At 46.4% G+C, this 27,985-nt stretch overlaps 2 protein-coding genes across 4 annotated transcripts in view; both read left to right on the top strand.

Annotated features, from left to right (window-relative positions):
• The window catches only part of LOC106599624 (1-phosphatidylinositol 4,5-bisphosphate phosphodiesterase beta-1), a 39,220-nt gene extending 18,416 nt beyond the window's left edge, over window positions 1–20,804 (top strand). The window contains exons 16-32 of one of the 2 annotated variants that reach the window (XM_014190918.2): window positions 4–103; window positions 622–706; window positions 1,388–1,512; window positions 1,732–1,886; window positions 2,032–2,196; window positions 2,468–2,567; window positions 9,232–9,336; window positions 9,655–9,767; window positions 9,907–10,045; window positions 10,212–10,265; window positions 10,367–10,583; window positions 10,826–10,985; window positions 11,051–11,127; window positions 11,247–11,336; window positions 11,470–11,527; window positions 11,685–11,771; window positions 18,606–20,804. In XM_014190918.2, the coding sequence (XP_014046393.2) occupies window positions 4–103; window positions 622–706; window positions 1,388–1,512; window positions 1,732–1,886; window positions 2,032–2,196; window positions 2,468–2,567; window positions 9,232–9,336; window positions 9,655–9,767; window positions 9,907–10,045; window positions 10,212–10,265; window positions 10,367–10,583; window positions 10,826–10,985; window positions 11,051–11,127; window positions 11,247–11,336; window positions 11,470–11,527; window positions 11,685–11,771; window positions 18,606–18,779 (2,004 nt within the window). In that variant the 3' untranslated portion in view covers window positions 18,780–20,804. Of the gene's footprint in view, window positions 1–3; window positions 104–621; window positions 707–1,387; window positions 1,513–1,731; window positions 1,887–2,031; window positions 2,197–2,467; window positions 2,568–9,231; window positions 9,337–9,654; window positions 9,768–9,906; window positions 10,046–10,211; window positions 10,266–10,366; window positions 10,584–10,825; window positions 10,986–11,050; window positions 11,128–11,246; window positions 11,337–11,469; window positions 11,528–11,684; window positions 11,772–18,605 lie in introns of those variants that run through there. The other variant, XR_006769608.1, reaches the window with a different exon arrangement.
• Window positions 20,805–21,372: 568 nt separating this feature from the next.
• Window positions 21,373–27,512, top strand: LOC106599634 (cell division cycle-associated protein 4). 2 transcript variants are annotated; one of them, XM_045716866.1, is made up of 3 exons: window positions 21,423–21,592; window positions 24,867–25,003; window positions 25,324–27,512. In XM_045716866.1, the coding sequence occupies exon 3, from the start codon at window positions 25,333–25,335 to the stop codon at window positions 26,242–26,244; it is 912 nt and encodes a 303-aa protein (XP_045572822.1). In that variant the 5' UTR covers window positions 21,423–21,592; window positions 24,867–25,003; window positions 25,324–25,332; the 3' UTR covers window positions 26,245–27,512. The 2 variants fall into 2 exon arrangements, with proteins under 2 accessions (XP_014046415.1, XP_045572822.1); XM_014190940.2 differs by lacking the exon at window positions 24,867–25,003 and having other exon boundaries at window positions 21,373–21,592.
• Window positions 27,513–27,985: the final 473 nt, after the last annotated feature.

Raw genomic sequence — 27,985 nt, 5'->3', positions numbered from 1 at the left:
CAGGGGACAGCAGAGGAGCGGGAAGCCGTAGCCACAGAGGAGATGTCCACTCTGGTCAACTACGTCCAGCCCACCAAGTTTAACTCCTTCGAGGCGTCCAAAAGTATGCTGGCTCACTGCATATACACTGAGTATACCAAACATTAGGAACACATTCACATGGAACTCATGTTGGCCCATGTTGATTCCAATGCTTCTCAAAGTTGTGTCAAGTTGTCTGGATGTCCTTTGGGTGGTGGACCATTCTTGATACACATGGGAAACTGTTGAGTGTAAAAAAAAACAGCAGTGTTGCAGTTCTTGACACAAACTAGTGCGCCTGTCACCTACTACCATACCCTATTCAAATGCACTTAAATGTTTTGTCTTGCCCATTCACCCTCAATTGTCAAAAGGCTTAAAAATCCTTCTTTAACCTGTCTCCTCCACTTCATCTACACTGATTGAAGTGGATTTAACAAGTGACGTCAATAAGGGATCATAGCTTTCACCTGGATTCAATTGGTCAGTCTATGTCATGGAAAGAGCAAATGTTCTTAATGTTTTGTATACTCAGTGTATACACATATATGAGCGCATAAACACACAAATGCATAATAAACCATTATGTTCTTTCCCCAGAGGTTAATCGCAGCTTTCAAATGTCATCATTTGTGGAGACTAAAGCTCTGGAGCACCTCACGAAGTCGCCCGTGGAGTTTGTGGAGTATCCTTAAGATTCAGCTACCCTCTAAATAACCCCAACAATAACCCAGAACCCTAACTCTACTTCAGTATTAGTTTGTAGTGTGGTTGATTACTTCCCTCTTAAGGGTTTGCTTTGCTCTCTATTTTAGCTAATTCCATTGAAGATTAGCAGCAGTTAAGTCTCATCAATGCAGTTGACTAATATACAGGCCCTACTCTACACTCTTAGAAAAAGGGTTCCAAAAGGGTTCTGTGGCTGTTCCCATAGGAGGACCCCTTTTCAGGTAGCACTCTTTTGGGTTCCATGTAGAACCCCTATGTGGAAAGGCTTCTACATGGGAACCAAAAAGGTCCTGTCTGGAACCAAAATGGGTTCTTCAAAGGGTTATCCTAGGGGACAGTCAAAGAACCCTTGTTGGTTCTAAGATCAATCAATCAATCAAATGTATTTATGGATTCAGCCGATGTCACAAAGTGCTATACAGAAACCCAGCCTAAAACCGCAAACAGCAAGCAATTCAGACGTAGAAGCACAGTGGCTAGGAAAGACTCCCTAGAAAGGCAGGAACCTAGGAAGAAACCTAGAGGGGAACCAGGCTCTGAGGGGTGGCCAGTCCTCTTCTGGCTGTGCCGGGTGGAGTGTTCTAGTAAGAGTGTTCTTACTATAATGTAATGTCATGTCTTTAACATGTCCTCTCAGATATAACAAGCAGCAGTTGAGTCGTATCTACCCTAAAGGCACTAGGGTGGACTCTTCCAACTACATGCCACAACTCTTCTGGAACGCTGGCTGCCAGCTGGTGGCGCTCAACTTCCAAACTATAGGTGAGGCCTGCCTACTTCACCTGTGACCCCTGACCTCTCTTAACCTCTGACCTCCCCATGAACTCTGTCTCTCTCTCTTTCTTTATCCCTCTCTCTCTCTCTCTCTCTCTCTCTCTCTCTCTCTCTCTCTCTCTCTCTCTCTCTCTCTCTCTCTCTCTCTCTCTCTCTCTCTCTCTCTCTCTCTCTCTCTCTCTCTCTCTCTCTCTCTCTCTCTCTCAGATCTGTCTATGCAGTTGAACCTGGGCATGTATGAATACAATGGGAAGAGCGGCTACAGACTGAAACCAGAGTTCATGAGACGACCAGACAAACACTTTGACCCATTCGCTGAGAGCACCGTGGACGGCATTGTGGCTAACACAGTCAAGGTCAAGGTAGACATTACAGAATACTCTAACCATAACCATAACCCAACCAACACACTGTCTGTCAAGGTTAACCAATTAACCAGTTACTGTAGTTTAGACTAAGTGTGGATATAAAATTAGCCCATTTAAACTGAGCGTCTCTCTCCTACAGATAATATCAGGCCAGTTTCTGAGCGACAAGAAGGTAGGTGTGTACGTAGAGCTCGACATGTTTGGTCTTCCTGTGGACACCAGGAGAAAAGCCCTGAAGACCAAGACATCCCAAAGCAACGCTATCAACCCTGTCTGGGACGAGGACCCAATCATCTTCAAGAAGGTGAGACAACAGTATGACCAACTGGGTTTGAACCCAGGTCGCCTAAATGCCATAAGACTGGACTGTGTTAGCCCTCTGAGCTAAAGCCTAGGCATTAGCTCCGAGAGCTAACTCAAATCTTCATGATTCAGGCAAACTGTATAACCATAGGTAGCGTATAATATTGAAGTGTAACAGTTTAACTGTGTAAAACTGTATTATTTTAGCTGTATAACTGTGTATAATATTAAAGTATATCCATGTATGACTGTGTCTAATTGTGTTTTTGCAGGTGGTTCTCCCGACATTGGCCTCTCTGAGGATTGCTGCATTTGAGGAAGGAGGAAAGTTCATAGGTCACCGTATTATCCCTGTGCCAGCCATACGGCCCGGTAAATCAAATCAAATCAAATTGTATTTGTCACATACACATGGTTAGCAGATGTTAATGTGAGTGTAGCGAAATACTTATGCTTCTAGTTCCGACCATGCAGTAATATCTAACAAATAATCTAACAATTTCACAACAACTACCTTATACACACAAGTGTAAAGGAATGAATAAGAATATGTACATAAAAATATATGGATGAGTGATGGCCGAACTGCATAGGCAAGATGCAGTAGATGGTATAAAGTACAGTATATACATATGAGATGAGTAATGTAGGGTATGTAAACATTATATAAAGTGGCAATGTTTAAAGTGGCTAGTGATACATTTATTACATCCAATTTTTATTATTAAAGTGGCTAGAGATGAGTCAGTGTGTTGGCAGCAGCCACTCAATGTTAGTGATGGCTGTTTAACAGTCTGGTGGCATTGAGATAGAAGCTGTTTTTCAGTCTCTCGGTCCCCGCTTTGATGCACCTGTACTGACCTCCCCTTCTGGATGATAGCGGGGTGAACAGGCAGTGGCTCGGGTGGTTGTTGTCCTTGATGAACTTTTTGGCCTTCCTGTGACATCGGGTGGTGTAGGTGTCCTGGAGGGCAGGTAGTTTGCCCCCGGTGATGCGTTGTGCAGACCTCACTACCCTCTGGAGAGCCTTAAGGTTGTCGGCGGAGCAGTTGCCGTACCAGGCGGTGATACAGCCCAACAGGATGCTCTCCATTGTGCATCTGTAAAAGTTTTGTGTTTTTGGTGACAAGCCAAATTTCCTCAGCCTCCTGAGGTTGAAGAGGCACTGTTGCGCCTTCTTCACCACGCTGTCTGTGTGGGTGGACCATTTCAGTTTGTCCGTGGAACTTAAAACTTTCCACCTTCTCCACTACTGTCCTGTCAATGTGGATAGGGGGGTGCTCCCTCTGCTGTTTCCTGAAGTCCACGATCATCTCCTTTGTTTTGTTGACATTGAGTGTAAGGTTATTTTCCTGACACCACACTCCGAGGGCCCTCACCTCCTCCCTGTAGGCCGTCTTGTTGTTGTTGTTGTTGGAATCGGCTAAACTTTGAACATTGAGATATTAAATAAATGATAGAGACGAAGCCTTGAATAGAAAGAATCTGTAGCAACCCAGAAGGCTTTGGAATGTGTTTGATGGAGGAGAGGAGAGCGATATGTTGATATAGGGAAGACAGATGGATATCTGTGGATTAGGTGAAGGAGGGGTAAGGTCAGGAGGTGAGGGGTGAGGTCAGTTCCCCTTAAGGGAGTAATCAGGGTTAGTATCTGGTTACCTTCTTTCTCTTGGGTGTAAACTAAGGATGGAGAGAGGGAGTGTCTTAGGTAGGATGTATATAACTGTGATGTCTGAAATGTTTTGCTGTCTGATTACAGCTGTACAGAACCTTTGGGAATTATTAAACTTTACATTTACATTTACGTCATTTAGCAGATGCTCTTATCCAGAGCGACTTAGAAATTGGGGCATTCACCTTATGATATCCAGTGGAACAAGCACTTTACAATAGTACATCTATATCTTTTTGGGGGGTGGGGGGGGGGGGGGGTTGAAGGATTACTTTATCCTATCCCAGGTATTCCTTAAAGGGGTGGGGTTTCAGGTGTCTCCGGAAGGTGGTGATTGACTCCGCTGTCCTGGCGTCGTGAGGGAGCTTGTTCCACCATTGGGGTGCCAGAGCAGCGAACAGTTTTGACTAGGCTGAGCGGGAACTGTGCTTCCGCAGAGGTAGGGAGGCGAGCAGGCCAGAGGTGGATGAACGCAGTGCCCTTCTTTGGGTGTAGGGACTGATCAGAGCCTGAAGGCACGGAGGTGCCGTTCCCCTCACAGCTCCGTAGGCAAGCACCATGGTCTTGTAGCAGATGCGAGCTTCAACTGGAAGCCAGTGGAGTGTGCGGAGGAGCGGGATGACGTGCGAGAACTTGGGAAGGTTGAACACCAGACGGGCTGTGGCGTTCTGGATTAGTTGTAAGGGTTTAATGGCACAGGCAAGGAGCCCCGCCAGCAGCGAGTTGCAGTAATCCAGACGGGAGATGACAAGTGCCTGGATTAGGACCTGCGCCGCTTCCTGTGTAAGGCAGGGTCGTACTCTGCGAATGTTGTAGAGCATGAACCTACAGGATCGGGTCACCGCCTTGATGTTAGCTGAGAACGACAGGGTGTTGTCCATGCTCACGCCAAGGCTCTTAGCACTCTGGAAGGAGGACACAATGGAGTTGTCAACTGTGATGACGAGATCATGGAACGAGCAGTCCTTCCCCGGGAGGAAGAGCAGCTCCGTCTTGCCGAGGTTCAGCTTGAGGTGGTGATCCGTCATCCACACTGATATGTCTGCCAGACATGCAGAGATGCGATTCGCCACCTGGTTATCAGAAGGGGGAAAGGAGAAGATTCATTGTGTGTCGTCTGCGTAGCAATGATAGGAGAGACCATGTGAGGATATGACAGAGCCAAGTGACTTGGTGTATAGCGAGAATAGGAGAGGGCCTAGAACTGAGCCCTGGGGGACACCAGTGGTGAGAGCACGTGGTGCGGAGACGGATTCTCGCCACGCCACCTGGTAGGAGCGACCTGTCAGGTAGGACGCAATCCAAGAGTGAGCCGCGCTGGAGATGCCCAACTCAGAGAGGGTGGAGAGGACGATCTGATGGTTCACAGTATCAAAGGCAGCAGATAGGTCTAGAAGAATGAGAGCAGAGGAGAGAGAGTTAGCTTTAGCAGTGCGGAGAGCCTCCGTGACACAGAGAAGAGCGGTCTCAGTTGAATGGCCAGTCTTGAAACCTGACTGATTTGGATCAAGAAGGTCATTCTGAGAGAGATAGCAAGAGAGCTGGCCAAGGACGGCACGCTCAAGAGTTTTGGAGAGAAAAGAAAGAAGGGATACTGGTCTGTAGTTGTTGACATTGGAGGGATCGAGTGTAGGTTTTTTGAGAAGGGGTGCAACTCTCGCTCTCTTGAAGACGGAAGGGATGTAGCCAGCAGTCAAGGATGAGTTGATGAGCGAGGTGAGGTAGGGGAGAAGGTCTCCGGAAATGGTCTGGAGAAGAGAGGAGGGGATAGGGTCAAGCGGGCAGGTTGTTGGGTGGCCGGCCATCACAAGTCGCAAGATTTCATCTGGAGAGAGAGGGGAGAAAGAGGTCAAAGCATAGGGCAGGGCAACGTGAGCAGGACCAGCGGTGTCATTTGACTTAACAAACGAGGATCGAATGTCGTCAACCTTCTTTTCAAAATGGTTGACGAAGTCATCCGCAGAGAGGGGGGGAGGTGGATTCAGGAGGGAGGAGAAGGTGGCAAAGAGCTTCCTAGGGTTAGAGGCAGATGCTTGGAATGGTAGAAAGTGGCTTTAGCAGCAGAAACAGAGGGTCTCGAGCTTAATGACAAGTTTGGAGGGTACTATGGTGTTAAATTCTGAGCTGTAGTTGATGAACAGCATTCTTACATAGGTATTCCTCTTGTCCAGATTTGGACAAGTTTGGGCAGTGTGATTGCGATTGCATCGTCTGTGGACCTATTGGGGCGGTAAGCAAATTGGAGTGGGTCTAGGGTGTCAGGTAGGGTGGAGGTGATATGGTCCTTGACTCGTCTCTCAAAGCACTTCATGATGACGGAAGTGAGTGCTACGGGGCGATAGTCATTTAGCTCAGTTACCTTAGCTTTCTTGGGAACAGGAACAACATTATATTTACATGTCACGTCCTGACCAGTATAAGGTTAATTGGTATTGTAGTTTGGTCAGGACGTGGCAGAGGGTATTCGTTTTATGTGGTTCGGGGTGGTGTGTTTTGTTGAAGGGGCATTTGGTTTAAGTATTCCGGGGTTTTTGGGCACTGTTTGGTTTTCTGGTATTCTATGTTTAGTCTAGTATGTCTGGTTCTATGTTTGGTTAATTAGGGTTGGGACTCTCAGTTGAAGGCAGGTGTTGTCTATCTGCCTTTGATTGAGAGTCCCATATATTAGGGTGTGTTTGTGTTTGTTATTTGTGGGTGATTATTCTGTGTTTAGCCTTGTGCCTTACCAGACTGTTTTTTGTCGATCGTTCGTTCTTTGTTATTTTGGTGTTCATTTTATTAAAAAGCAAGATGAGCATACACATACCTGCTGCGTTTTGGTCCTCCATTTCCAACGACAAGCGTGACAGAATCTCCCACCAACAATGGACCAAGCAGCAGAGGAAGGAGCAGAGGGACTTCGAGTTGGACTGGCGGGAGAAGTGGACCTGGGAGGAAGTTCTGGACGGGGCCGGACCTTGGCACCAGGCTGGGGATTATCGCCGCCCGCAGTGGGAAATTGAGGCAGCCAAGGCAGAGAGGCGGAGGTACGAGGCCATGGACGCGCTGAGGGAGAAGCACGAGAGGCACCCCCAAGAAAAAATGTGGGGGGGGCACACGGGTAGTTTGGCTAGGCATAGGAAGAGCCGGAAGCCAGCTACCCGTGGTTATATGGAGGAGCGTATGGGGTGGAGAGCGCCATGTTTCGCTGAGGAGCGCACTATCTCACCCATACGCACGCACAGTCCGGTGCGCGTTGTTCCAGCCCCTCGCAGGTGCCGTGCTAGAGCGGGCATCCAGCCTGGTAGGAGGATGCCTGCGCAGCGCATCTGGTCGCCGGTACGCCTCCGAGGACCAGGCTACCCAACTCCCGCTCTACGCACGGCTACCATCAGGCCCCTGCACAGCCCAGTCTGCCCTGTACCAGCACCCCGCTCGTACAGGGCTACTAGTTCCATCCAGCCAAGACGGGTTGTGCAGGAGGTAAGATCAAGACCGACTGTGCGCCTCCATAGCCCTGGGTTTCCAGCTCCTGTCTCTCGTGCGGACCCGGAAGTGCGTCAGCCCAGTCCGACTCGTCCTGTTCCCGCTCCCCGCACTAGCCTTCAAGTGCGTAAACCCAGCCACGCCAGTCAACAGTCACCGGAGCTGCCCGCCAGTCAACAGTCGTCATCAGAGCTGCCCGCCAGTCAACAGTCGTCATCAGAGCTGCCCGCCAGTCAACAGTCGTCATCAGAGCTGCCCGCCAGTCAACAGTCGTCATCAGAGCTACCCGCCAGTCAACAGTCGTCATCAGAGCTGCCCGCCAGTCAACAGTCGTCGGAGCTGCCCGCCAGTCAACAGTCGTCGGAGCTGCCCGCCAGTCAACAGTCGTCGGAGCTGCCCGCCAGTCAACAGTCGTCAGAGCTGCCCGCCAGTCAACAGTCGTCAGAGCTGCCCGCCAGTCAACAGTCGTCAGAGCTGCCCGCCAGTCAACAGTCGTCAGAGCTGCCCGCCAGTCAACAGTCGCCAAAGAGGTCAGACTGCGCTGAACTGCCGGAGTGGCCAGACTTCGCTGAACTGCCGGAGTGGCCAGACTGCGCTGAACTGCCGGAGTGGCCAGACTGCGCTGAACTGCCGGAGTGGCCAGACTGCGCTGAACTGCCGGAGTGGCCAGACTGCGCTGAACTGCCGGAGTGGCCAGACTGCGCTGAACTGCCGGAGTGGCCAGACTGCGCTGAACTGCCGGAGTGGCCAGACTGCCCTGAACTGCCGGAGTGGCCAGACTGCCCTGAACTGCCGGAGTGGCCAGACTGCCCTGAACTGCCGGAGTGGCCAGACTGTCCCGAGTTGCCAGACTGCCCAGAGTTGCCAGACTGCCCCGAGTTGCCAGACTGCCCCGACTGTCCCGAGTTGCCAGACTGCCCCGACTGTCCCGAGTTGCCAGACTGCCCCGACTGTCCCGAGTTGCCAGACTGCCCCGACTGTCCCGAGTTGCCAGACTGCCCCGACAGCCTGGAACGGCCTGAGCCGGAGCCACCTCCAGAGATAGGTGGGTTGGGGAGGGGGGGTGTAGCACCGTGCCGTCGTTGACGGCAGCCACCCTCCCTTCCCTCCCTTTAGTAAGGGGGAATTTTTTTTTTGGTGTTGCTTGGGGTTATTTTTGTTAAGGTGCTTCCGGGGTTAGCACCTTTAAGGGGGGGGGTACTGTCACGTCCTGACCAGTATAAGGTTAATTGGTATTGTAGTTTGGTCAGGACGTGGCAGAGGGTATTCGTTTTATGTGGTTCGGGGTGGTGTGTTTTGTTGAAGGGGCATTTGGTTTAAGTATTCCGGGGTTTTTGGGCACTGTTTGGTTTTCTGGTATTCTATGTTTAGTCTAGTATGTCTGGTTCTATGTTTGGTTAATTAGGGTTGGGACTCTCAGTTGAAGGCAGGTGTTGTCTATCTGCCTTTGATTGAGAGTCCCATATATTAGGGTGTGTTTGTGTTTGTTATTTGTGGGTGATTATTCTGTGTTTAGCCTTGTGCCTCGTTCGTTCTTTGTTATTTTGGTGTTCATTTTGTATTTATTAAAAAGCAAGATGAGCATACACATACCTGCTGCGTTTTGGTCCTCCATTTCCAACGACAAGCGTGACATTACATTACATTTTAGTCATTTAGCAGATACTCTTATCCAGAGCGACTTACAGTAGTGAATGCATACATTTCATTTAATTTCATAAAAAATTTTTGTGCTGGCCCCCCGTGGGAATTGAATCCACAACCCTGGCGTTGCAAACACCATGCTCTACCAACTCAGCTACAAAAAATAGTTTTGTGTTTCTTTCTCTCTGTAGTCCTTATTGTCCTCTGTTGTCCTCTCCTGTCCTTGGGTTATTAACTATGTTCTGTCTGTCTCAGGTTATCGCTACATCGGCTTGAGGAATGAGAAGAACCAGTCTCTGATTCTGCCTGCTGTGTTTGTCTACATTGAAGTGAAGGATTATGTCCCAGACACCTTTGCAGGTAGGTCTGGTGTACGACAATGCCTATTAGACCTGGAGGTCTCTATATAAGCTTAGTACCAGCTTAGTCATCAGTGGTAAGGAACATGTGCATGTGTGGCAGGAATATCTGGCCTCAGAGAAGTAGTCTTTTTCGTCAGTTTGCCCACATTGCATCAAGGCTAATCCCTAGTGTGTGTGTGTGTGTGTGTATGTGTATGTGTATGTGTGTGTGTGTGTGTGTGTGTGTGTGTGTGTGTGTGTGTGTGTGTGTGTGTGTGTGTGTGTGTGTGTGTGTGTGTGTGTGTGTGTGTGTGTGTGTGTGTGTTTGTGTGTGTAGATGTGATCGAGGCGCTGTCTAACCCTATCCGGTATGTGAATCTCCTGGAGCAGCGGTCCCAGCAGCTGGCTGCTCTCACCCTAGAGGAAGGGGAGGAGGAGACCAGCAAAGAGGTTTGTGGTCGAAAGGGGGTTATGGACAGTAAAAACGGGTTCTCCTCGATATACATGCATTTACAAATACTGTTGCATTGCTGTTGTTGCTAGTGTTGATTGTAATGTTAAATGTTGTTGATGTTTTTGTGTTATAAAGGTTGAGGCTAATGCTGATCAGCCAGGGCCCACTGAGCCAAAAGCGAACCTACGACCTGCTCCTCTGGAGAACGGTCTCAGCCCCAGCCCTACCGTCACACCCAGGACTCCTACTAACACACCTCAGCCTGCAGCCACAGGTAACCCTGTAACCCTGGACTTCTGACTCCTGACCCACCAACTTCTATCTGCCAAAGTCACACCCAAGACTGCTACAATGTCACCGCAGATGTATTGACATTCATTAATTTTCCAATTTAAATGGTGTGCCGCCAACCAATAATAGTGTTTTTGTTGTCTTTTCAGAACCAGCCAAACCAGCGTTGAAGACTGAAGACATGGTGCAGAGCGTTCTGATAGGTCAGAGGGATCAGGGGAAGGGATTGTGTGTGGTCAGTATAAGACATTGTGGCTGTGGTGTGTAGTCTATGTGCTCAACTGTGTGGTCTCTGCCGGTTCAGATATGGAGGCGGCCACACTAGAGGAGCTCAGGCAACAGAAGCTGATCATGCGGGAGCAGAAAAGACACTACAGGGAGATGAAGGATGTGGTGAAGAGACACCATAAGAAGACTTTGGAGATGGTGAAGGAACATACCACCAAACACAACCAGGCTAAGAACCAACACACACGCAGACACAACGCTCTACTGAAGACTAAACAACATGGTAAGACAAGGTAGGTAGGGTGGAGGGTGGAAGTAAGGTAGAGTGTTACATTGTGTGTGTATGTGTGCGTTGTCCATAACCCTGACTCATGTCCCTTGTGTGTGTGTGTGTGTGTGTGTGTGTGTGTGTGTGTGTGTGTGTGTGTGTGTGTGTGTGTGTGTGTGTGTGTGTGTGTGTGTGTGCGTGTGTGTGTGCGTGTGCGTGTGCGCACGTGTGCGTGTGTGTGTGTATGCGCGCATGTGTGTGTTGTAGAAGTTTGACGCCTGGAGGGGAGGCTGAACTGAAGCAGTTTGATGAGGAGGGAGAGGACCAACTGGGGGAGCTGAGAGAACAACAACAACAACAGCTACTGGAGCTGAGGCAGGAACAATACTACAGCGAGAAATACCTCAAAAGAGAACATATCAAACAGGTAACACACACACGCACATTAATACATTATATAACTGTACATTCTAATACTCACCACTATTGCAGCTGATGGAGAAACTGACTACGGTGACTGAGGAAAGCCAGAACAACCAGATGAAGAAATTAAAAGACATTTGTGACAAGTGAGTTTGACATGACTGTGACACGTCAGTTTAACAGAGACATAAAGTGAGTGTATTATAGAGATATAATTGTAAACAATTCTATAAAATATCTAATTTGTGATGCTCCACCGTTGTAGAGAAAAGAAAGACCTGAAAAAGAAAATGGAAAAGAGGAGAACAGAGAAAATCAAAGAAGCAATGACGAAAGAGAAGCACTTGGCTGAAGAGTAAGAGAGAACTCTCTGTGTGTGTGTGTGTGCGTGCGTGCGTGCGAGCATGCGCGTGTGCGTGTGTGTGTGTGTGACAGAGAGATAGAAATACTGCCTATGTGTATGATTGTATTTCTTCTTCTGTTGTCAGGGAGAAGTTGGAGATCAACAAATCATATGTGAATGAAGTGGTACAGAACATCAAGAGGGTAAGGATGAAAGAGTTTGGGGACAGACATCACTCAAAACTCTTGTTGATGAATCATCTTCGTGACGTCAAGTACTGTTATTTTCCTGAGAAGTGATAGCGATTCCAGGATCGAGTGGTCCAATCACTGAAGGTAACCTCTCTGTTCTCTGCTCTAGCTGGAGGACGCCCAGTCAAAACGTCAAGAGAGACTGGTGGAGCAGCACAAAGGCATCCAGCAGCAGATTCTGGATGAAAAACCAAAGGTGACACACCAACTAAGCCATGACCTCTAACCTTTAACCCCGTAGCCCTTATTTATTTAACCTTTATTTAACCAGGTAGGCCAGTTGAGAACAAATTCTCATTTACAACTGCGACCTGGCTGTAACGGCTGCTGGGAGAGAGAGTAGACCAAGGCGCAGCGGAGTTAGTGTTCATCATGATTTTTAATTAGAACAAAAAGAGAACACTACAACTGAACAAAAAACACGACAGCCAAACAGTCCTGTTAGGAAATGATCTCAACAGAAACAGAAACAATTACCCACAAAACCCCAACGGAAAAACAGGCACTTATGTGTGACTCCCAATCAGCAACAACACTCTACAGCTGTGCCTGATTGGAAGCCACATGGCCAAAATCAACAAAACAAACCAACATAGGTAAAGAGCATAGAACGCCCACCCAATGTAACACCCTGGCCTAACCAAAATAAAGAACAAAAAACCCCTCTCTATGGCCAGGGCGTTACAGTACCCCCCCAAGGTGCAGACTCTGGCCGCAAAACCTGACTCTGAAGGGGAGGGTCTGGGTGGGCCTTCTACGGCGGTGGCTCAGGTGCGGGACGTGGCCTCTGCTCTACCCTCGGCGACGCCCTCTTAGGTGGCGGGCGGCGATGGCTGCGCCCGGCTGGCGGGCGTCCCTGGCGGCTCCGGCGGCACTGACCCAGGATTCACCAGGATGAGGAGAAATGTAAGAGGCCTGGCCCTAGGCGCAGGCACAGGACTCACCGGGCTGGCGGGCGGCTCTGACTGCTCTGGACAGGCGGGCGGCTCTGGCGGCTCCGGACAGGCGGGCGGCTCCGGACAGGCGGGCGGCTCTGGCGGCTCCGGACAGGCGGGCGGCTCTGGCGGCTCCGGACAGGCGGACGGCTCTGGCGGCTCCTGACTGGCGGACGGCTCTGGCGGCTCCTGACTGGCGGGCGGCTCTGGCGGCTCCTGACTGGCGGGCAGCTCTGGCGGCTCCTGACTGGCGGGCAGCTCTGGCGGCTCCGGACTGGCGGGCAGCTCTGGCGGCTCCGGACTGGGGGGCAGCTCTGGCGGCTCTGGACTGGCGAGACCCACTGGAGGCCTAGTCCTGGGAGGTGGCACAGGACGGACCAGGCTGGAGAGATCCACTGGAGGCCTGGTCCGAGGAGGAGGCACAGGATAAACCGGGCTGTGGGGGAGCACTGGAGTTCTAGACTTTACGCTCTTTACCCATACTCCAGGCTGAATGCCCACTTTGGCCCGGCACGGGCGGAGAGCAGGCATTGGGCGAACTGGACCCTCCCAGCGCCCTGGAGACACAGTGCGCAGAGCCGGTGCAGGATACCCTGGCCCGAAAAGGCGCACTGGAGACCAGACGCGCTGAGCTGGCACAACCCGTCCTGGCTCGATGCCTGCCCTCGCATGGCACTGCGGGGGGCTGGTATGTAGCGCACCGGGCTTTGAACGCGTACTGGGGACACCGTGCGCTTCAACGCATAACACGGTGCCTGACCAGTACCACGCTGCTTCCAGTAAGCACGAGGAGTTGGCCCAGAATTCCTTCCTGGTTCCGCCACACTCCCCGTGTGCCCCCCCCCAAAAAAATGTGGGGGCTGCCTCCCGTGTCCGTTGCACTCCCTCTCTTCGTACCAGCGCCTCTCAGCTCTCGACTCTTCTATTTCCCATTGCGGGCGGCGATAATCCCCCGCTTGAGCCCATGGTCCTTTCCCATCCAGGATTTCCTCCCAAGTCCACGACTCCAGATAACTCTTCTCCTGGTTCTTAACCTTGCTCGGCTCCTTACTCCGCTGCTTGGTCTTCTTGTGGTGGGTAATTCTGTAATGGCTGCTGGGAGAGAGAGTAGACCAAGGCGCAGCGGAGTTAGTGTTCATCATGATTTTTAATTAGAACAAAAAGAGAACACTACAACTGAACAAAAAACACGACAGCCAAACAGTCCTGTTAGGAAATGATCTCAGCAGAAACAGAAACAATTACCCACAAAACCCCAACGGAAAAACAGGCACTTATGTGTGACTCCCAATCAGCAACAACACTCTACAGCTGTGCCTGATTGGAAGCCACACGGCCAAAATCAACAAAACAAACCAACATAGGAAAAGAGCATAGAACGCCCACCCAATGTAACACCCTGGCCTAACCAAAATAAAGAACAAAAAACCCCTCTCTATGGCCAGGGCGTTACACTGGCCAAGATAAAGCAAAGCTGTGCGACAAAAACAACACAGAGTTACACATGGGATAAACAATTGTACAGTCAATAACACAATAGAAAAATCTGTATACAGTGTGTGCAAATTAAGTAAGGAGGTAAAGCAATAAATAGGCCAATATTGACGAAGTAATTACAATTTAGCAATTTACACTGGAGTGATAGATGTGCAGATGAGGATGTGCAAGTACAAATACTGGTGTGCAAAAGAGCAGAAAAACAAAAACAAATATGGGGATGAGGTAGGTAGTTGGCTGGTTGATGGGCTATTTACAGATGGGCTGTGTACAGCTGCAGCGATCGGTAAGCAGCTCTGACAGTTGATGCTTAAAGTTAGTGAGGGAGATATAAGTCTCCAACTCCAGTGATTTTTGCAATTCGTTCCAGTCAATGGCAGCAGAGAACTGGAAGGAAAGGAGGCCAAAAGAGATGTTGGCTTTGGGGGTGACCAGTGAAATATACCTGCTGGAACGCGTGCTACGGGTGGGTGCTGCTATGGTGACCAGTGAGCTGAGATAAGGCGGAGCTTTACCTAGCAAAGATTTATAGATGACCTGGAGCCAGTGGGTATGGTGACGAATATGTAGCGAGGACCAGGCAACGAGAGCATACAGGTCACAGTGGTGGGTAGTATATGGGGCTTTGGTGACAAAACGGATGACACTGTGATAGACTGCATCCAATTTGCTGAGTAGAGTGTTGGAGGCTATTTTGTAAATGACGTCGTCAAAGTCAAGGATCGGTAGGATAGTCAGTTTTACAAGGGTATGTTTGGCAGCATGAGTGAAGAAGGCTTTGTTGTGAAATAGGAAGCCGATTCTAGATTTAACTTTGGATTGGAGATGCTTAATGTGAGTCTAGAAGAAGAGTTTACAGTCTAGCCAGATACCTAGGTATTTATAGTTGTCCACATATTCTAATTCGGAACCGTCCAGAGTAGTGATGCTAGTTGGGCGGGCAGGTGCGGGCAGCGATCGGTTGAAGAGCATGCATTTCGTTTGACTAGCATTTAAGAGCAGTTGGAGGCCACGGAAGGAGTGTTGTATGGCATTGAAGCTTGTTTGGAGGTTTGTTAACACAGTGTCCAAAGAAGGGCCAGATGTATACAGAATGGTGTCGTCTGTGTAGAGGTGGATCAAAGAATCACCCACAGCAAGAGCGACATCATTGATATATACAGAGAAAAGAGTCGGCGCAAGAATTGAAACCTGTGGTACCCCCATAGGGACTGCCAGAGCTCCGGACAACAGGCCCTCCGATTTGACACACTGAACTCTATCTGAGAAGTAGTTAGTGAACCAGGCGAGGCAGTCATTAGAGAAACCAAGGCTGTTGAGTCTGCCAATAAGAATGCGGTGATTGACAGAGTTGAAAGCCTTGACCAGGTCGATGAAGACGGCTGCACAGTACTGTCTTTTTTCGATGGCGGTTATGATATCGTTTAGGACCTTGAGCGTGGCTGAGGTGCACCCGTGACCAGCTCGGAAACCAGATTGCATAGCGGAGAAGTTACGGTGGGATTCTAAATGGTCGGTGATCTGTTTGTTCACTTGGCTTTCGAATACTTTAGAAAAGCAGGGCAGGATGGCTATAGGTCTGTAACAGTTTGGGTCTAGAGTGTCTCCCCCTTTGAAGAAGGGGATGACCGCAGCCGCTTTCCAAACTTTAGGAATCTCAGATGATACAAAAGAGAGGTTGAACAGACTAGTAATAGGGGTTGCAACAATTGCGGCGGATAATTTTAGGAAGAGAGGGTCCAGATTGTCTAGCCCAGCTGATTTGTAGGGATCTAGATTTTGCAGCTCTTTCAGAACATCAGCTGTCTAAATTTGGGTGAAGGAGAAGCGGGGGGGCTTGGGCCAGTTGCTGCGGGGGGTGCAGAGCTGTTGGCCGGGGTTGGGGTAGCCAGATGGAAAGCATGGCCAGCCGTAGAGAAATGCTTATTGAAATTCTCAATTATTGTGGATTTATCAGTGGTGACAGTGTTTTCTAGTCTCAGTGCAGTGGGCAGCTGGGTAGTAGGTATTCTTATTCTCCATGGACTTTACTGTGTCCCAAAACTTTTTGGAATTAGTGCTGCAGGATGCACATTTCTGTTTGAAAAAGCTAGCTTTTGCTTTCCTAACTGACTGTGTGTATTGGTTCCTGACTTCCCTGAAAAGGTGCATATCACGGGGACTATTCGAAACTATTGCAGTACGCCACAGGGTGTTTTTGTGCTGGTCAAGGGCAGTCAAGTCTGGAGTGAACCAAGGGATGTATCTGTAATTAGTTCTACATTTTTTTAAATAGGCATGCCTATTTAAGATGGTGAGGAAAGCACTTTTAAAGAACAACTATGCATCCTCTACTGACGGGATGAGGTAAATATCCTTCCAGGATACCCGGACCAGGTTGATTAGAAAGGTCTGCTCGCTGAAGTGTTTTAGGGAGCGTTTGACAGCGATGAGGGGTGGTCGTTTGACCGCGGACCCATAACGGATGCAGGCAATGAGGCAGTGATCGCTGAGATCCTGGTTGAAGACAGCAGAGGTGTATTTCGAGGGCAAGTTGGTCAGGATGATATCTATGAGGGTGCCCATGTTTAAGGATTTGGGGTTGTACCTGGTAGGTTTCTTGATAATTTGTGTGAGATTGAGGCCATCTAGCTTAGATTGTAGGACGGCCGGGGTGCTAAGCATATCCCAATTTAGGTCACCTAGCAGTACGAACTCTGACGATAGATGGGGGGGCAATCAATTCACATATGGTGTCCAGGGCACAGCTAGGAGCTGAGGGGGTTCTATAACAGGTGACAACAGTGAGGGACTTATTTCAGGAGAGATGGATCTTTAAAAGTAGAAGTTCGAACTGTTTGGGCATAGACCTGAATAGTATGACAGAACTCTGCAGGCTATCTCTACAGTAGATTGCAATTCCGCCCCCTTTAGCAGTTCTGTCTTGATGGAAAATGTCATTGGGGATGGAAATTTCATAGTTTTTTGTGGCCTTCCTAAGCCAGGATTCAGACACGGCTAGCACATCAGGTTTGGCGGAGTGTGCTAGAGCAGTGAATAAAGAAAACTTAGGGAGGAGGCTTCTGATGTTAACATGCATGAACCCAAGGCTTTTACGGTTGCAGAAGTCAACAAATGAGAGCGCCTGGGGACACACAGGGCCTGGGTTAACCTCTACATAACCAGAGGAACAGAGGACGAGTAGGATGGGGGTACGGTTAAAGGCTATAAGAACTGGTCGTCGAGTGCGTTGGGAACAGAGAATAAAAGGAACAGATTTCTGGGCGTGGTAGGATAGATTCAGGGCATAGTGTACAGACATGGGTAAGGTAGGGCGCGAGTACAGTGGGGGTAAACCTAGGCATTGAGTGACGATGAGAGAGGTTTAATCTCTGGAGGCGCCAGTTAAGCTGGGTGCGGTCTCCGCATGTGTGAGGGGTGGGACAAAGGAGCTATCTAAGGCATGTTGAGCAGGACTAGGGGCTCCACAGTAAAATAAAACAATGAGAGCTGCCCTAAACAACAGTATACAAGGCATATTGACATTAGAGAAAGGCATAAGCAATCACAGGTGTTGATTGGGAGAGCTAAGACAACAACGGGTGAGACAACAATGGGTAAACAGCTAGGACAACAACAACGGGTATATGGCGATGAATGGGCAGGGAGGATCAGTTAGCTACACACGGGATCTGAGTTTGAGGCTGGGGCAGACAGATAAACAAAATGAAGTACCGTGTTAATGGACAGTCCAGCAGGCATCGGCTGTATAGCCGAGTGATCATAGGGTCCAATGAGCAGCACGAGATGAAACGGAACCGTTCAGTAGTTGATTACTACGTTGAGCGAGCGGGAGACACGGCGTTCAGGGAGCTAGCAGGCCGGGGCTAGCAGATGGATCATCACCAAACATCCACGACGCAGAGGCCGGTTGAGAGCACATCGGCCGAGTTACGTCAGCAGACCAGCAGACCAGTCGTGATGGATCGGCAGGGCTCCGTGTCGACAAAGGGTCCAGACCAATTGGCAAGAGAAGTGTTGTAGTTGGTGTACTTCGATTGCTAGCCGGGAGATGGACCTAGCTCAGGGCTAAATGGTGCATGCTTCTGGACAAGGCCGTTAGCCACAATAGCTCCTCGGTAGCAACTAGCTAGCTGCGAAGATCTGGTGTAATGGTCCAGAGCTTGCGGCAGGAATCCGGTGATGTAGTGGAAAAAAGCAGTCCGATATGCTCAGGGCTGGTATCGCGCTGTGCAGACTGGCAGGTATTGTCCGGGCTATCCAGACTAAAGCTGCAGGAGTCCAAGCTAAAGTTAAGACCACTAACAGAGGCTAACAATGACTAAATAGCTAGTAGCTAATTAGCTGGCTAACTAATGATGGAGGTTCCAGTTATAACGTCTAAAGAAAAATTGCTGACCCATACCACATTGGGTGAGGCGGGATGCAGGAATGTATATTTATTTTGAAAATGGAAAAAAGAGATTGAAATGTATACAAAACCCCCCGCAAAAGACAATATTTACATGGGACGAAAACAAACACGTCTTACTGCTGCGCCATCTTGGATTACCATAAACCGCAAACGCCTAACTCTAACCCCTGACCTCTGACCCCAGCTGCAGGGTGCGGTGGAGGCGGAGTACCAGGAGAAGTTCCGCCTGTTGCCGGGGGAGATCCAGGACTTCCTGCAGAACAGAAAAGGAGGGGTCAAAGGTCATGTCGTGCCCCGCCCCTCCACCCCTCATGACACGCTCTCTGAGGAGGAACTAGATGAGGACCGAAGGGAGTGAGAGAGAGAGAGAGAAGGCGAGAGGGAGGAGAGAGAATGGGAAAAAGTCCATCCTTTTCATACTCCTACTCTGTAACCCGGAAAACGATGAGTGGTTGAGTGGTCGAGGAGAGTGTCAATTCGTTAGTAGGCGAACTGAGAAGTATGCTCACCTCCTCAATTACCTACTTTGGCAGAGGATGCACAAAAGTATCCTCCCGGCGGCTAGCGCAGGAGTATTTAAAAATCTGCCACACCCCCTTTGAATCAGCTGTTGTTTTCTCAAAGGAGAGAAGCATGAACACATTTTATCTATAAAATGTGTTGCACAGCAAGCTACATTTGTTTTTATCACTTTACACATATATTTTGGGATTCCACCCCTGTAAATATAATTTGCCTGATAATGTGAAAGTGGAGAAGGAGAGTCTCATTTCCTACAAGTGGATTTGTTTCCATATTTCCTCTCCTCGCCTCCACTCCTCGATTACCTTTGACCTTTTTCAAAAGCAGGCGAGCAGTGGATGGAGGAGAGGACATGAGGAGTCGAGCAAAACCAATGGAGGTTCTGCCAGAGAGAGAGCTTTTCTTCTTAATGAATGCTGGTTTAGTGATGCACTCTACAGGTAGTCCGGGACAATGTGTATTGTCATGTTATCTGCAGCATATTAACCATAACTTTTTGATAGTTGAGATTTTATATACAGTATACTAATATTGCTACATTGTGCTCTCTTGCCTTAGAGGACTCATAAGTAGGCCTAGTGGCCGAGCAGAGTGTGTTGCATGAGGCCAGCAAAGCACGTTATTATTCTACTGACCACATCTTGACCTCAGACACGGTCCTGTTGTTCTGACCGCATGTGATTCTTATCTGGTCATGGGGTTGTGGTAGTCAGTGGACAAGGGAGAGGCTTTTTGCTGAATTTCTATTTGCACTGAAATGTAGACCATTTGCTTCTCTTTGCAACACTCCTGGCTGTCTGTGCTTATCTCTTGAAAGACGTTGCTACTGAAAAGGTTTGTTTAATTGTTTTCTACTTGATATTAATGCTTTTAGAGAGTTTTATATGCAGAAATTTTGCTAATGACATTGATATGTTATTTTAAAATAATGAGCTGTTGATTGTAGTGGTTCCTTACAGTTTCAGGGATGCATGACTTTATGCAGTATTTTTATTGAATGTTTCAAATGTACTATTATATGGTTATTAACATGGATGTACTGGTTCAATCATAATTAATGACTGTAGTTTCATTTTAGTTTATGTTAAGTTATATTTAATACAATGATATCCCAAACCATTTCCACCCCTAACTCATGTCTTACTCCTGATGTAGTGTAAAATAACCAAATAAAATGTCAGATCCAACAAATATTTAAGAAGCGGTTTCACAGGGGACCAACAATGTGTTGCAACTGGCTAAGTATGTTTTTGTTTGGTGATTTATTTGTATTTGTTTAACTTTTATGACATTATCTCGAATACTGTTAATGTTAGGGGACTGGGTTAAGGTGAGGACATTTGTCTTGTGTATGTGCTTTGCCCAGAATTTGTCAAACCCCTTATTTTAAATATTGCATCATAAAATATGTTTGACTATTTTTCTGGGGTTGGATGTAAGTTTTGATAAAACAACTATAGGCCTAGTATACCGTAGTAATTACAAAAAATGAAGTTGTACATGAATTCCTATGAAGAAAACCTACATTTCTCAACATGTTATGGAATTACAAACTGTGTTTAAGTCTGTTTTTGAATACAGGTTTCAGGTAATTATATTAATATTTCTGATGTATATAATTGTATTGGGTTTATTTGTATATAGTTGCATTTGTTTGATTGTAGTACTATATTGAATAATGATAAGATAAGTCAAATATGTTGGGTGTTACTAGTAACTATGTTACTAGTAAGAATTATTTGTTGATATGTTTAACTTTAAAAGTTCTCATTTGTATAGAGCCTTAGCTCTCAGTAATGATTTGCCCCTTGTTTTTGTGATTACTTGAACCACATTTATGAATAAAATATTTATTCTGAAATGAGATGTGTGTATTTTTTTGTTAAAAGCATACATTCACACAACCTAACTTGTACCCACAAATGCAAAAATGTTATATTGAAATCACTGACATAAGGTTATTTTAACAGCCATACAAAACCATATAAAATCGACAGCTCTTCCGGCTGGATAGACGCTTGACAAATCAGTCAATATTGGCAATAACAGTGTTGTGCCAGCGTATGGTGCCACCACTGAGTTTTTGGACAGGCACATCCACTAACTGCAAACTCAGAGTCATTTGTAAAAAATATGCATTTTTAATGATTCCTTGGTAAACCACAGCCTTGGACATTTTGAACAATATAATAAATAAAAGCTCAATGTCATTACATTCTGTATAACTCGTCATAGTTGTTTGCATTTAATGTTGACCATTTTTCACAGTGGAATTGTTTTCTTCTGTGAATTAACCATTTCCTCCCATATGTACTGAGGTCCGCAGTGATTACAGTCTGTGCAGTTGTGTGAAGAAACGCACGTGACCTTTGATTTACATGTTGCGTTGTTGTTTTTGTGCCTTTTGAGAGTATACCTTTTGTTCTGGTGCTCTAATTCAAGTGACAGCATGTCGATCAAGATGCATGGAGCCCGCCCCCTTCATCCTTCCCCCCATTCCGCCACCCTCCCTGCTCTCTGGCCGTAGCAAGCAGCAGTGAAGACGAGGTAGTTTTGAAGCCGTGGCATTAATGATCTCATCTCAGCCTGATCTCCGCATCCTACAGAGGATCTTATGACCAACACCGGAATAAAGTAAAATAAACGAAGGTACGTTGAATGTATTTATTTGTTAGGATTGATACGAAATATTTATTCCCGAAACTCTTAGCAAATGTTAGTCTGGTGAGGCGGGGTGGGGGGCTAGCTATGTTAGCTACACATTTATGAAGGTAGCTAAACCATTTTGTAAAGCAGAAGTATACACGCCAGTTTGGGAGAGTTGATAAATTATTTAGTTGGAAAAAATGAAGTTTTGTAATTTGAAAACGGTGTCATAATTTATCCCCATTTTATCTCGATGAGTAGGAATTGGCTAGCTAGCTAGTTATTTCAAAATGGCCTCATCTCCATTGTCGCCCCAGCTTCCCTTTTGCTCGAGCTAGACAAAGCATGCGGTGCAGCTACCAGAGAAGGCCAATAGCGATTGCAATGGGTGCAATGTAAATAACTGATTTAATTTTGTAAATTTATTTTTTATTAACCTATTATGAATTGCAGGATGCACCCTCGCACTGTTGGGTAGTCAGATAATTTCTCCATTCAAATAACCATAAGCGGCCGTGGAAATATCGACGTCAGTACTGTGGGGGAGGGGAGCCAATTCCTAGGTGGAGCCATAGACGAGGAGGAGGATCTCTCTCTGGTGGAGCTGTTGCTCTTTGAAGTTTAGTGGTGTAAACTGAGACATAACACAGGGTACTTGCAACAAGCACAGCCTACAGGATGGAGGTTCCCTCCTTACATGTGGCACTGACAGACTCATTGATTGGAGTAATCAGCAAAAGACAACCTTGAAGTGTTGTATGTTGTCTTGATCTATGTTTTGTTTTTATAGCCACATTAACCTATTTGATCCTTTTTTCCATGGATATGGCCTAACAGATTTGTATTGAACAGTCCTTTTTAGGTTTGCAGTATTTTATAAGGAGCAATAAGGCCCCATCCTCGCACCAGTAACTCATTCTTGTCACATAATGATTGCACCTCTTTTTCCTTGTTTTCAGATATCCAATCAGCTAGACTTCCTTAGTAGAAACCCGTTGTTTGTGGGGATTGGTGAATTAACATGAACACAGTGTTGTTGTTACTTGTGTAGTATTTTGCTTCTTAGTTAGAAATTATCCTTTGTTTTTGACAGGCTTCACTGAGGTAAAAAAAAAAAGAGAGAAACGGAGAGAGTACATTCATGTCTGCCGCAAATTTTTATTTTTTTATAGGGTACCTGGCAACGCCCCTCATGAATTGGACTAGAACATTTGCAGCTATACAAATACCATTTGGGTTCTAGCAACTTGGAACACACAAACATTTGCTGAAGTTTTCAGTTTTCTTGTACTTCAGAGGTTTGTGTCAAAAACCTACTGTTCATACATTTTATCTGTGGTCTGATGCAGGTCCATTTGCAGTGCTCAGTTGTTGCAGTTAAAATAATCTTACATTTCAGTAAGGGCACCAGTCCAATTGTGTGACAGAGTATTTCATCATAGTTTATTTATGGCTAATGACATTAGAAGCATTTTACCACCATCTAGTAAAAGCAATAGTTAGGTGGTGGGCCATAAAGTCTGCATTCAAGTTAGGTTCATTAACACAGTCAAAGCACTCTCCTGGTTACTTCCAATGGTAAAAATATACAGTAAATGCAAGTGTCACCTTGTGATAGCATTTGTTGCTCCAGTGGTAAGATGCCCACTAGGGTAGGACCAAAGCTAAATGTTCTCCCCTGGCCAGACTGATTGATTGTGCCCCTGTGATGTCCACAGTGTACCCCTACAGCTCTAGAATAGATACAGGACATTGCTAATTAGGAACGTTGCTATTATCAACTGTGTGCTTTTTTGCTATCAAGTATAGCGTTAAAATAATCTATACTGAACAAAAATATAAATGCAACATGTAAAGTGTTGGTCCCAGTTTTCATGAGCTGTAATAAAAGATCCCAGAAATTTTCCATATGCACAAAAAGCTTATTTATCTCCAATTTTGTGCACAAATTTGTTTACATCCCTGTTAGTGAGCATTTCTCCTGACAGGTGTGGCATATCAATAAACTGATTAAACAGCATAACACAGGTGCACCTTGTGCTGGGGACAATAAAAGGCCACTCTAAAATGTGCAGTTTTGTCACACAACACAATGCCACAGATGTCTCAGGTTTTGAGGGAGCGTGCAATTGGCATTCGGAATGCAGTAATGTCCACCAGAGCTGTTGCCAGAGAATTGAATGTTAATTTCTCTACCATAAGCCGCCTCAACGTTGTTTTAGAGAATTTGGCAGTACGCCCAACCGCAGACCACGTGTAACCACGCCAGCCCAGGACCTCCACATCCGGCTGCAGGATCGTCTGGGACCAGCCACCCGGACAGCTGATAAAACTGAGGAGAATTTCTGTCTGCAATAATGCCCTTTTTTGGGGAAAAACTCGTTCTGATTGGCTGCAAGGCTGCACCCCTGCCCAGTCATGTGAAATCCATAGATTAGGGACAAATTAATTTTTTCTATTGACTGATTTCATTATATGAACTGTAACTCAGAATTTTTTTTGCATGTTGCGTTTCTTTTTGTTCAGTATATTAACTACAAATGTTTGTTGTTTTGAAACTATGTCTCTTGTCTGTTTTAGTTTTCTTTATTGCATACTTACCTCCTGTTTTTATATCCTTTGTTGCTTCGTGGATGGTTGATCCATGTAGCAGAGTAGTAACGCCAATCAATGCCCTACCCAGAGCTCTCTCTGAGGGGACGCCTTTCCTTACAGAAGTTCCTTTGTTTTAGTCTTATGGGAAATGTAGTCACACCAGGCTCATGTCCTGTGTTCTCTCCCTACTCTGCTCTCCCCGGCTTGTTTGTCCCTTGGAGCCAGCAGCCGACCCTGTTGTTTTGAGGCAAGTCTTCTGATATCTTCTCATTCAGGCAGAGATACAGCATCGGGAAGGTTAATGTTAACTTTTCCTCCTTTCCCTGTAATGACATTCTATCAGTTCTAGTTTTCGGAGCATGGTATGGTGTGTGCATATCTCAAACATAATATCACATTAAACCTGTGTGGTTTCATTTGACTTTTCTCACCCAGTATGTGTCCTGTTCTCTTTTGTACTACCGGAGTGAAGTTGTTAACTCACTTTTGCCCATAATTAGGAGATGTCTGACGACAGGTGGCAGTGGGGTGGGATGGTGTGTGTACATGAGCTGATTGTGTTTTTTTTAGAAAAGTCTGACCTGTCCTGACTTTGACCACAGTGATGGCAGGTGGTTGGTAACATGCTGTATTTTCGGTGGTTCAGTGGGTCTGTTAAAAGTGTGGTTGTTCCGCCCAGCAGGAGCCTTGCTTCAGACTGGCCTAAAATGGGCAGAAAGGGTGCAGAACAAAAGCTGCTTGTTGCTTGTACAAAAGTACTGAAGCGCTGCAGCCGGGACCAAGCTGCTATGCTAATGCCTGTGCCTCTCAACAGGAAAGGTATAGCAAACTTTCAGAAAAACAAGCCATTTATACTGTAGGCCACTACATGAATATTTAGCTAACCTTCTAGAGATTCTTCATCACAGAATTCTCTTACCAATTGAAATTCAGCTTATCACCTTAATAGTTTGTCCTTATGCCACACACTTCAAACATAACACCACACATAAGTTCATTCATTTTTAGAATGTACTTTTGATAAGTAAAATTCTGCAAAACAACAGTCTTTCATGATACCATGTGTGTTTGTGTCAGAATGGTAACGTTTTTGTGACAGATTTTTCGTCAATAACACTCTCCGTCTCCCCTCACCCCAGAGAGCCAAAATGTTCCCGAAGGGCACGAAGCGCAAGTTTTCTGACTCCGGGGATGAACCTGCGGCAGGCGGTGAGGATGTAAACCAACCGAGTTCGGTGGCTGTAAGGATGCTGTCATCCTACAGCCTGCAGCGGCAGTCCCTGCTGGACATGTCCCTAATCAAGCTGCAGCTGTGCCACATGCTGGTGGAGCCCAACCTGTGCCGTTCAGTGCTGATTGCCAACACGGTGAGGCAGATCCAGGAGGAGATGACCCAGGACGGCACCTGGCAGATCATGACCCAGGCCCTGAGTGCTGCCAACGCTGCTGCCCAGTGCTCTGCAGACCGCCTGGTGGCCACCGAGGTGCTGTGTCGGCAGACCGAGGCAACCCAGGGGGAGCAGGTACTCAAGCCCTTCCCAGCGGTGGGGTCAGAGGGTTGCCCTGCAGAGGAGGAGGAGGAGGTGGTGGTGGAGGAGGAGGGCGAGGGGGGGGTGACCATGTCCACGGTTTCCCCCCAAGCCCCAACCTCCTACCTGCCAGGCACCTTTGGCATGGACCCCTGCTGGGAAGAGGAGAATGGTGAAGATGAGGAGGAAGATGAGGACAGTGAGGAGTGTGGGTCTGGTTCGGAGGAGGGAGACAGTGACAGGCTTGTGGAGGACTCCAGGACAGCAGAGCAGGTCTTTGGCACGTTCGAGATCAAAAACCCTGCGCCCAGCCCCGACCCTGCCCTGGAGGAACTGTTTTCAGACGTGGATGCGTCCTACTACGACCTTGACACGGTGCTGACAGGCATGCAGAGTGCGCCTAAGATGGGGCCCTACGACCTCCTGGAGAGCCTGTCCTCCCATGGGCCCTCACCCCTCAGCTCCAGCACCAGCTGCCGATCAGACCTCAATGAACTGGACCACATCATGGAGATCATAGTGGGCTCCTGAGAAACAACACATTCCCATTCATACAGACTTGGTAGACGCTTTACAGACAATGCACATGGTGCGTACATGGATATGGTGTTATTATTATACATTCAGACGTTGAGGGTTTATGAAATCAATAACTTATTCAGTGTTACCACATGCAGGTGTGCATCTGTTAGTGGGCAGAGATTACAGCATATACCATTATGATTTTTCTTATTTACATACTTTTCTATGTTTCCTTTTATCATACAATCTATTTTTCCAGTTTTGTTTTAATTTATTTTTATGTATGGACTGAAGAACAATGTCATTACACTACACACGAATAGAGACCGGAACATCCAAACCTTTGAAGCAATGTATATTTTCCTAAAGACTAAAACAAATATTAGTGAAATAGATGGATATTGTACGTATATATGTATATTGAAATATATTTTTTGCAACATACAGTTTGGGAAATGTACCAGTATGACTACATCTAATCCCCCCCTCCTATTTTTAATCTGACAGAGATTTTGAAATGTTAATGTAGCCAGATTCGACCAGTCTTCCTATGGTTTGGTATAAAGTAATTGTCTCAAGACAGAGACTCTCCTGCTTTTTCAGGCACGTTTTTTCCCCCTGCTTGATTTGAATCCATCTCTTACGACCTAGACTAGATTTGTTCAAGTATTAACAGAAACTCTTACTTGATATCAGCATTAAGAAGCCATATTTTCTGATATTTGTGTTATTACAAATTAAGAATTATGGGTTGACCCATTAAGTTATTACTTTTTAATTTATTTAATTTATTAAATAGACACAAACATGCCAAGTTGCTTTTAACTGAATCGTGTAGACCCATGTGATATATTTTATATATCACATGGGTCTACCCAAATCCTCCCCCCTTTTCAAAAAGAACTATGGGCCTGGGTTTACTATTCACTATGCAGTTCATTTGTGAAATGATATTTTGTACAGAATTCATCCATAGAAATGTCAACAACAAAAATGTTTTTTCCCCACCATTTTTTGGGGATGTACAAGCAACTGTCTTTCTAAAGATTTTTCAAACTGTCTTCTTATCATGATTAAGAGATTACTCAGGCAAACCGTACCAGTTAAATCCGACAGTATTACTCCGGTCATTACTACCGCAACACTCTTCTCTGAATGATGTCACTCTGCTTCAAACAGGAGCTAGAATTTCAACAATTGTAAAGTATATGCATTTTTATATTAAGAAAATGTAGCATCTTTGTAAATATTTTTTATAATAAAAGGTGCAAAGTTAATTGTGTCATTTATTTTATTTTTTAATTAGATAAAATGTATCTGTTAGTTTAAGGATCAACCCTTTTTTTTTTTTCAATTTTCGTCTAAAATGACATACCCAAATCTTAACTGCCTGTAGCTCAGGACCTGAAGCAAGGATATGCATTTTCTTGATACCATTTGAAAGGAAACACTTTGAAGTTTGTGGAAATGTGAAATGAATGTAGGAGAATATAACACAAAGAAGAAAAAAAAAAAATCCCTAGTCCTTGCTGATGATAAGCATGCCCATAACATGATGCAGCCACCGCCATGCTTGAAAATATGAAGTGGTACTACTCAGTGATTTGTTATGTTGGATTTACCCCAAACGTAACGCTTTGTATTCAGGACAAAACGTTCATTTATTTGCCACATTGTTTGCAGTATTACTTTAGCGCCTTATTGCAAAAAGGATGCATGTTTTTGAATATTTTTTTATTCTGTACTAGCT

This window comes from Salmo salar, chromosome ssa01 (genome assembly GCF_905237065.1).
Source record: "Salmo salar chromosome ssa01, Ssal_v3.1, whole genome shotgun sequence".
NCBI classification, from domain to species: Eukaryota; Metazoa; Chordata; class Actinopteri; order Salmoniformes; family Salmonidae; genus Salmo; species Salmo salar.
The sequence above is the reverse complement of the archived record's forward strand: the minus strand, read 5'-3'. Positions and strand labels throughout refer to the sequence as shown.

Coding starts and splice junctions, on each gene's coding strand:
- LOC106599634 (XM_014190940.2), top strand. CDS start 25,333: ATGTTCCCGAAGGGCACGAAGCGCAAGTTTTCTGACTCCGGGGATGAA.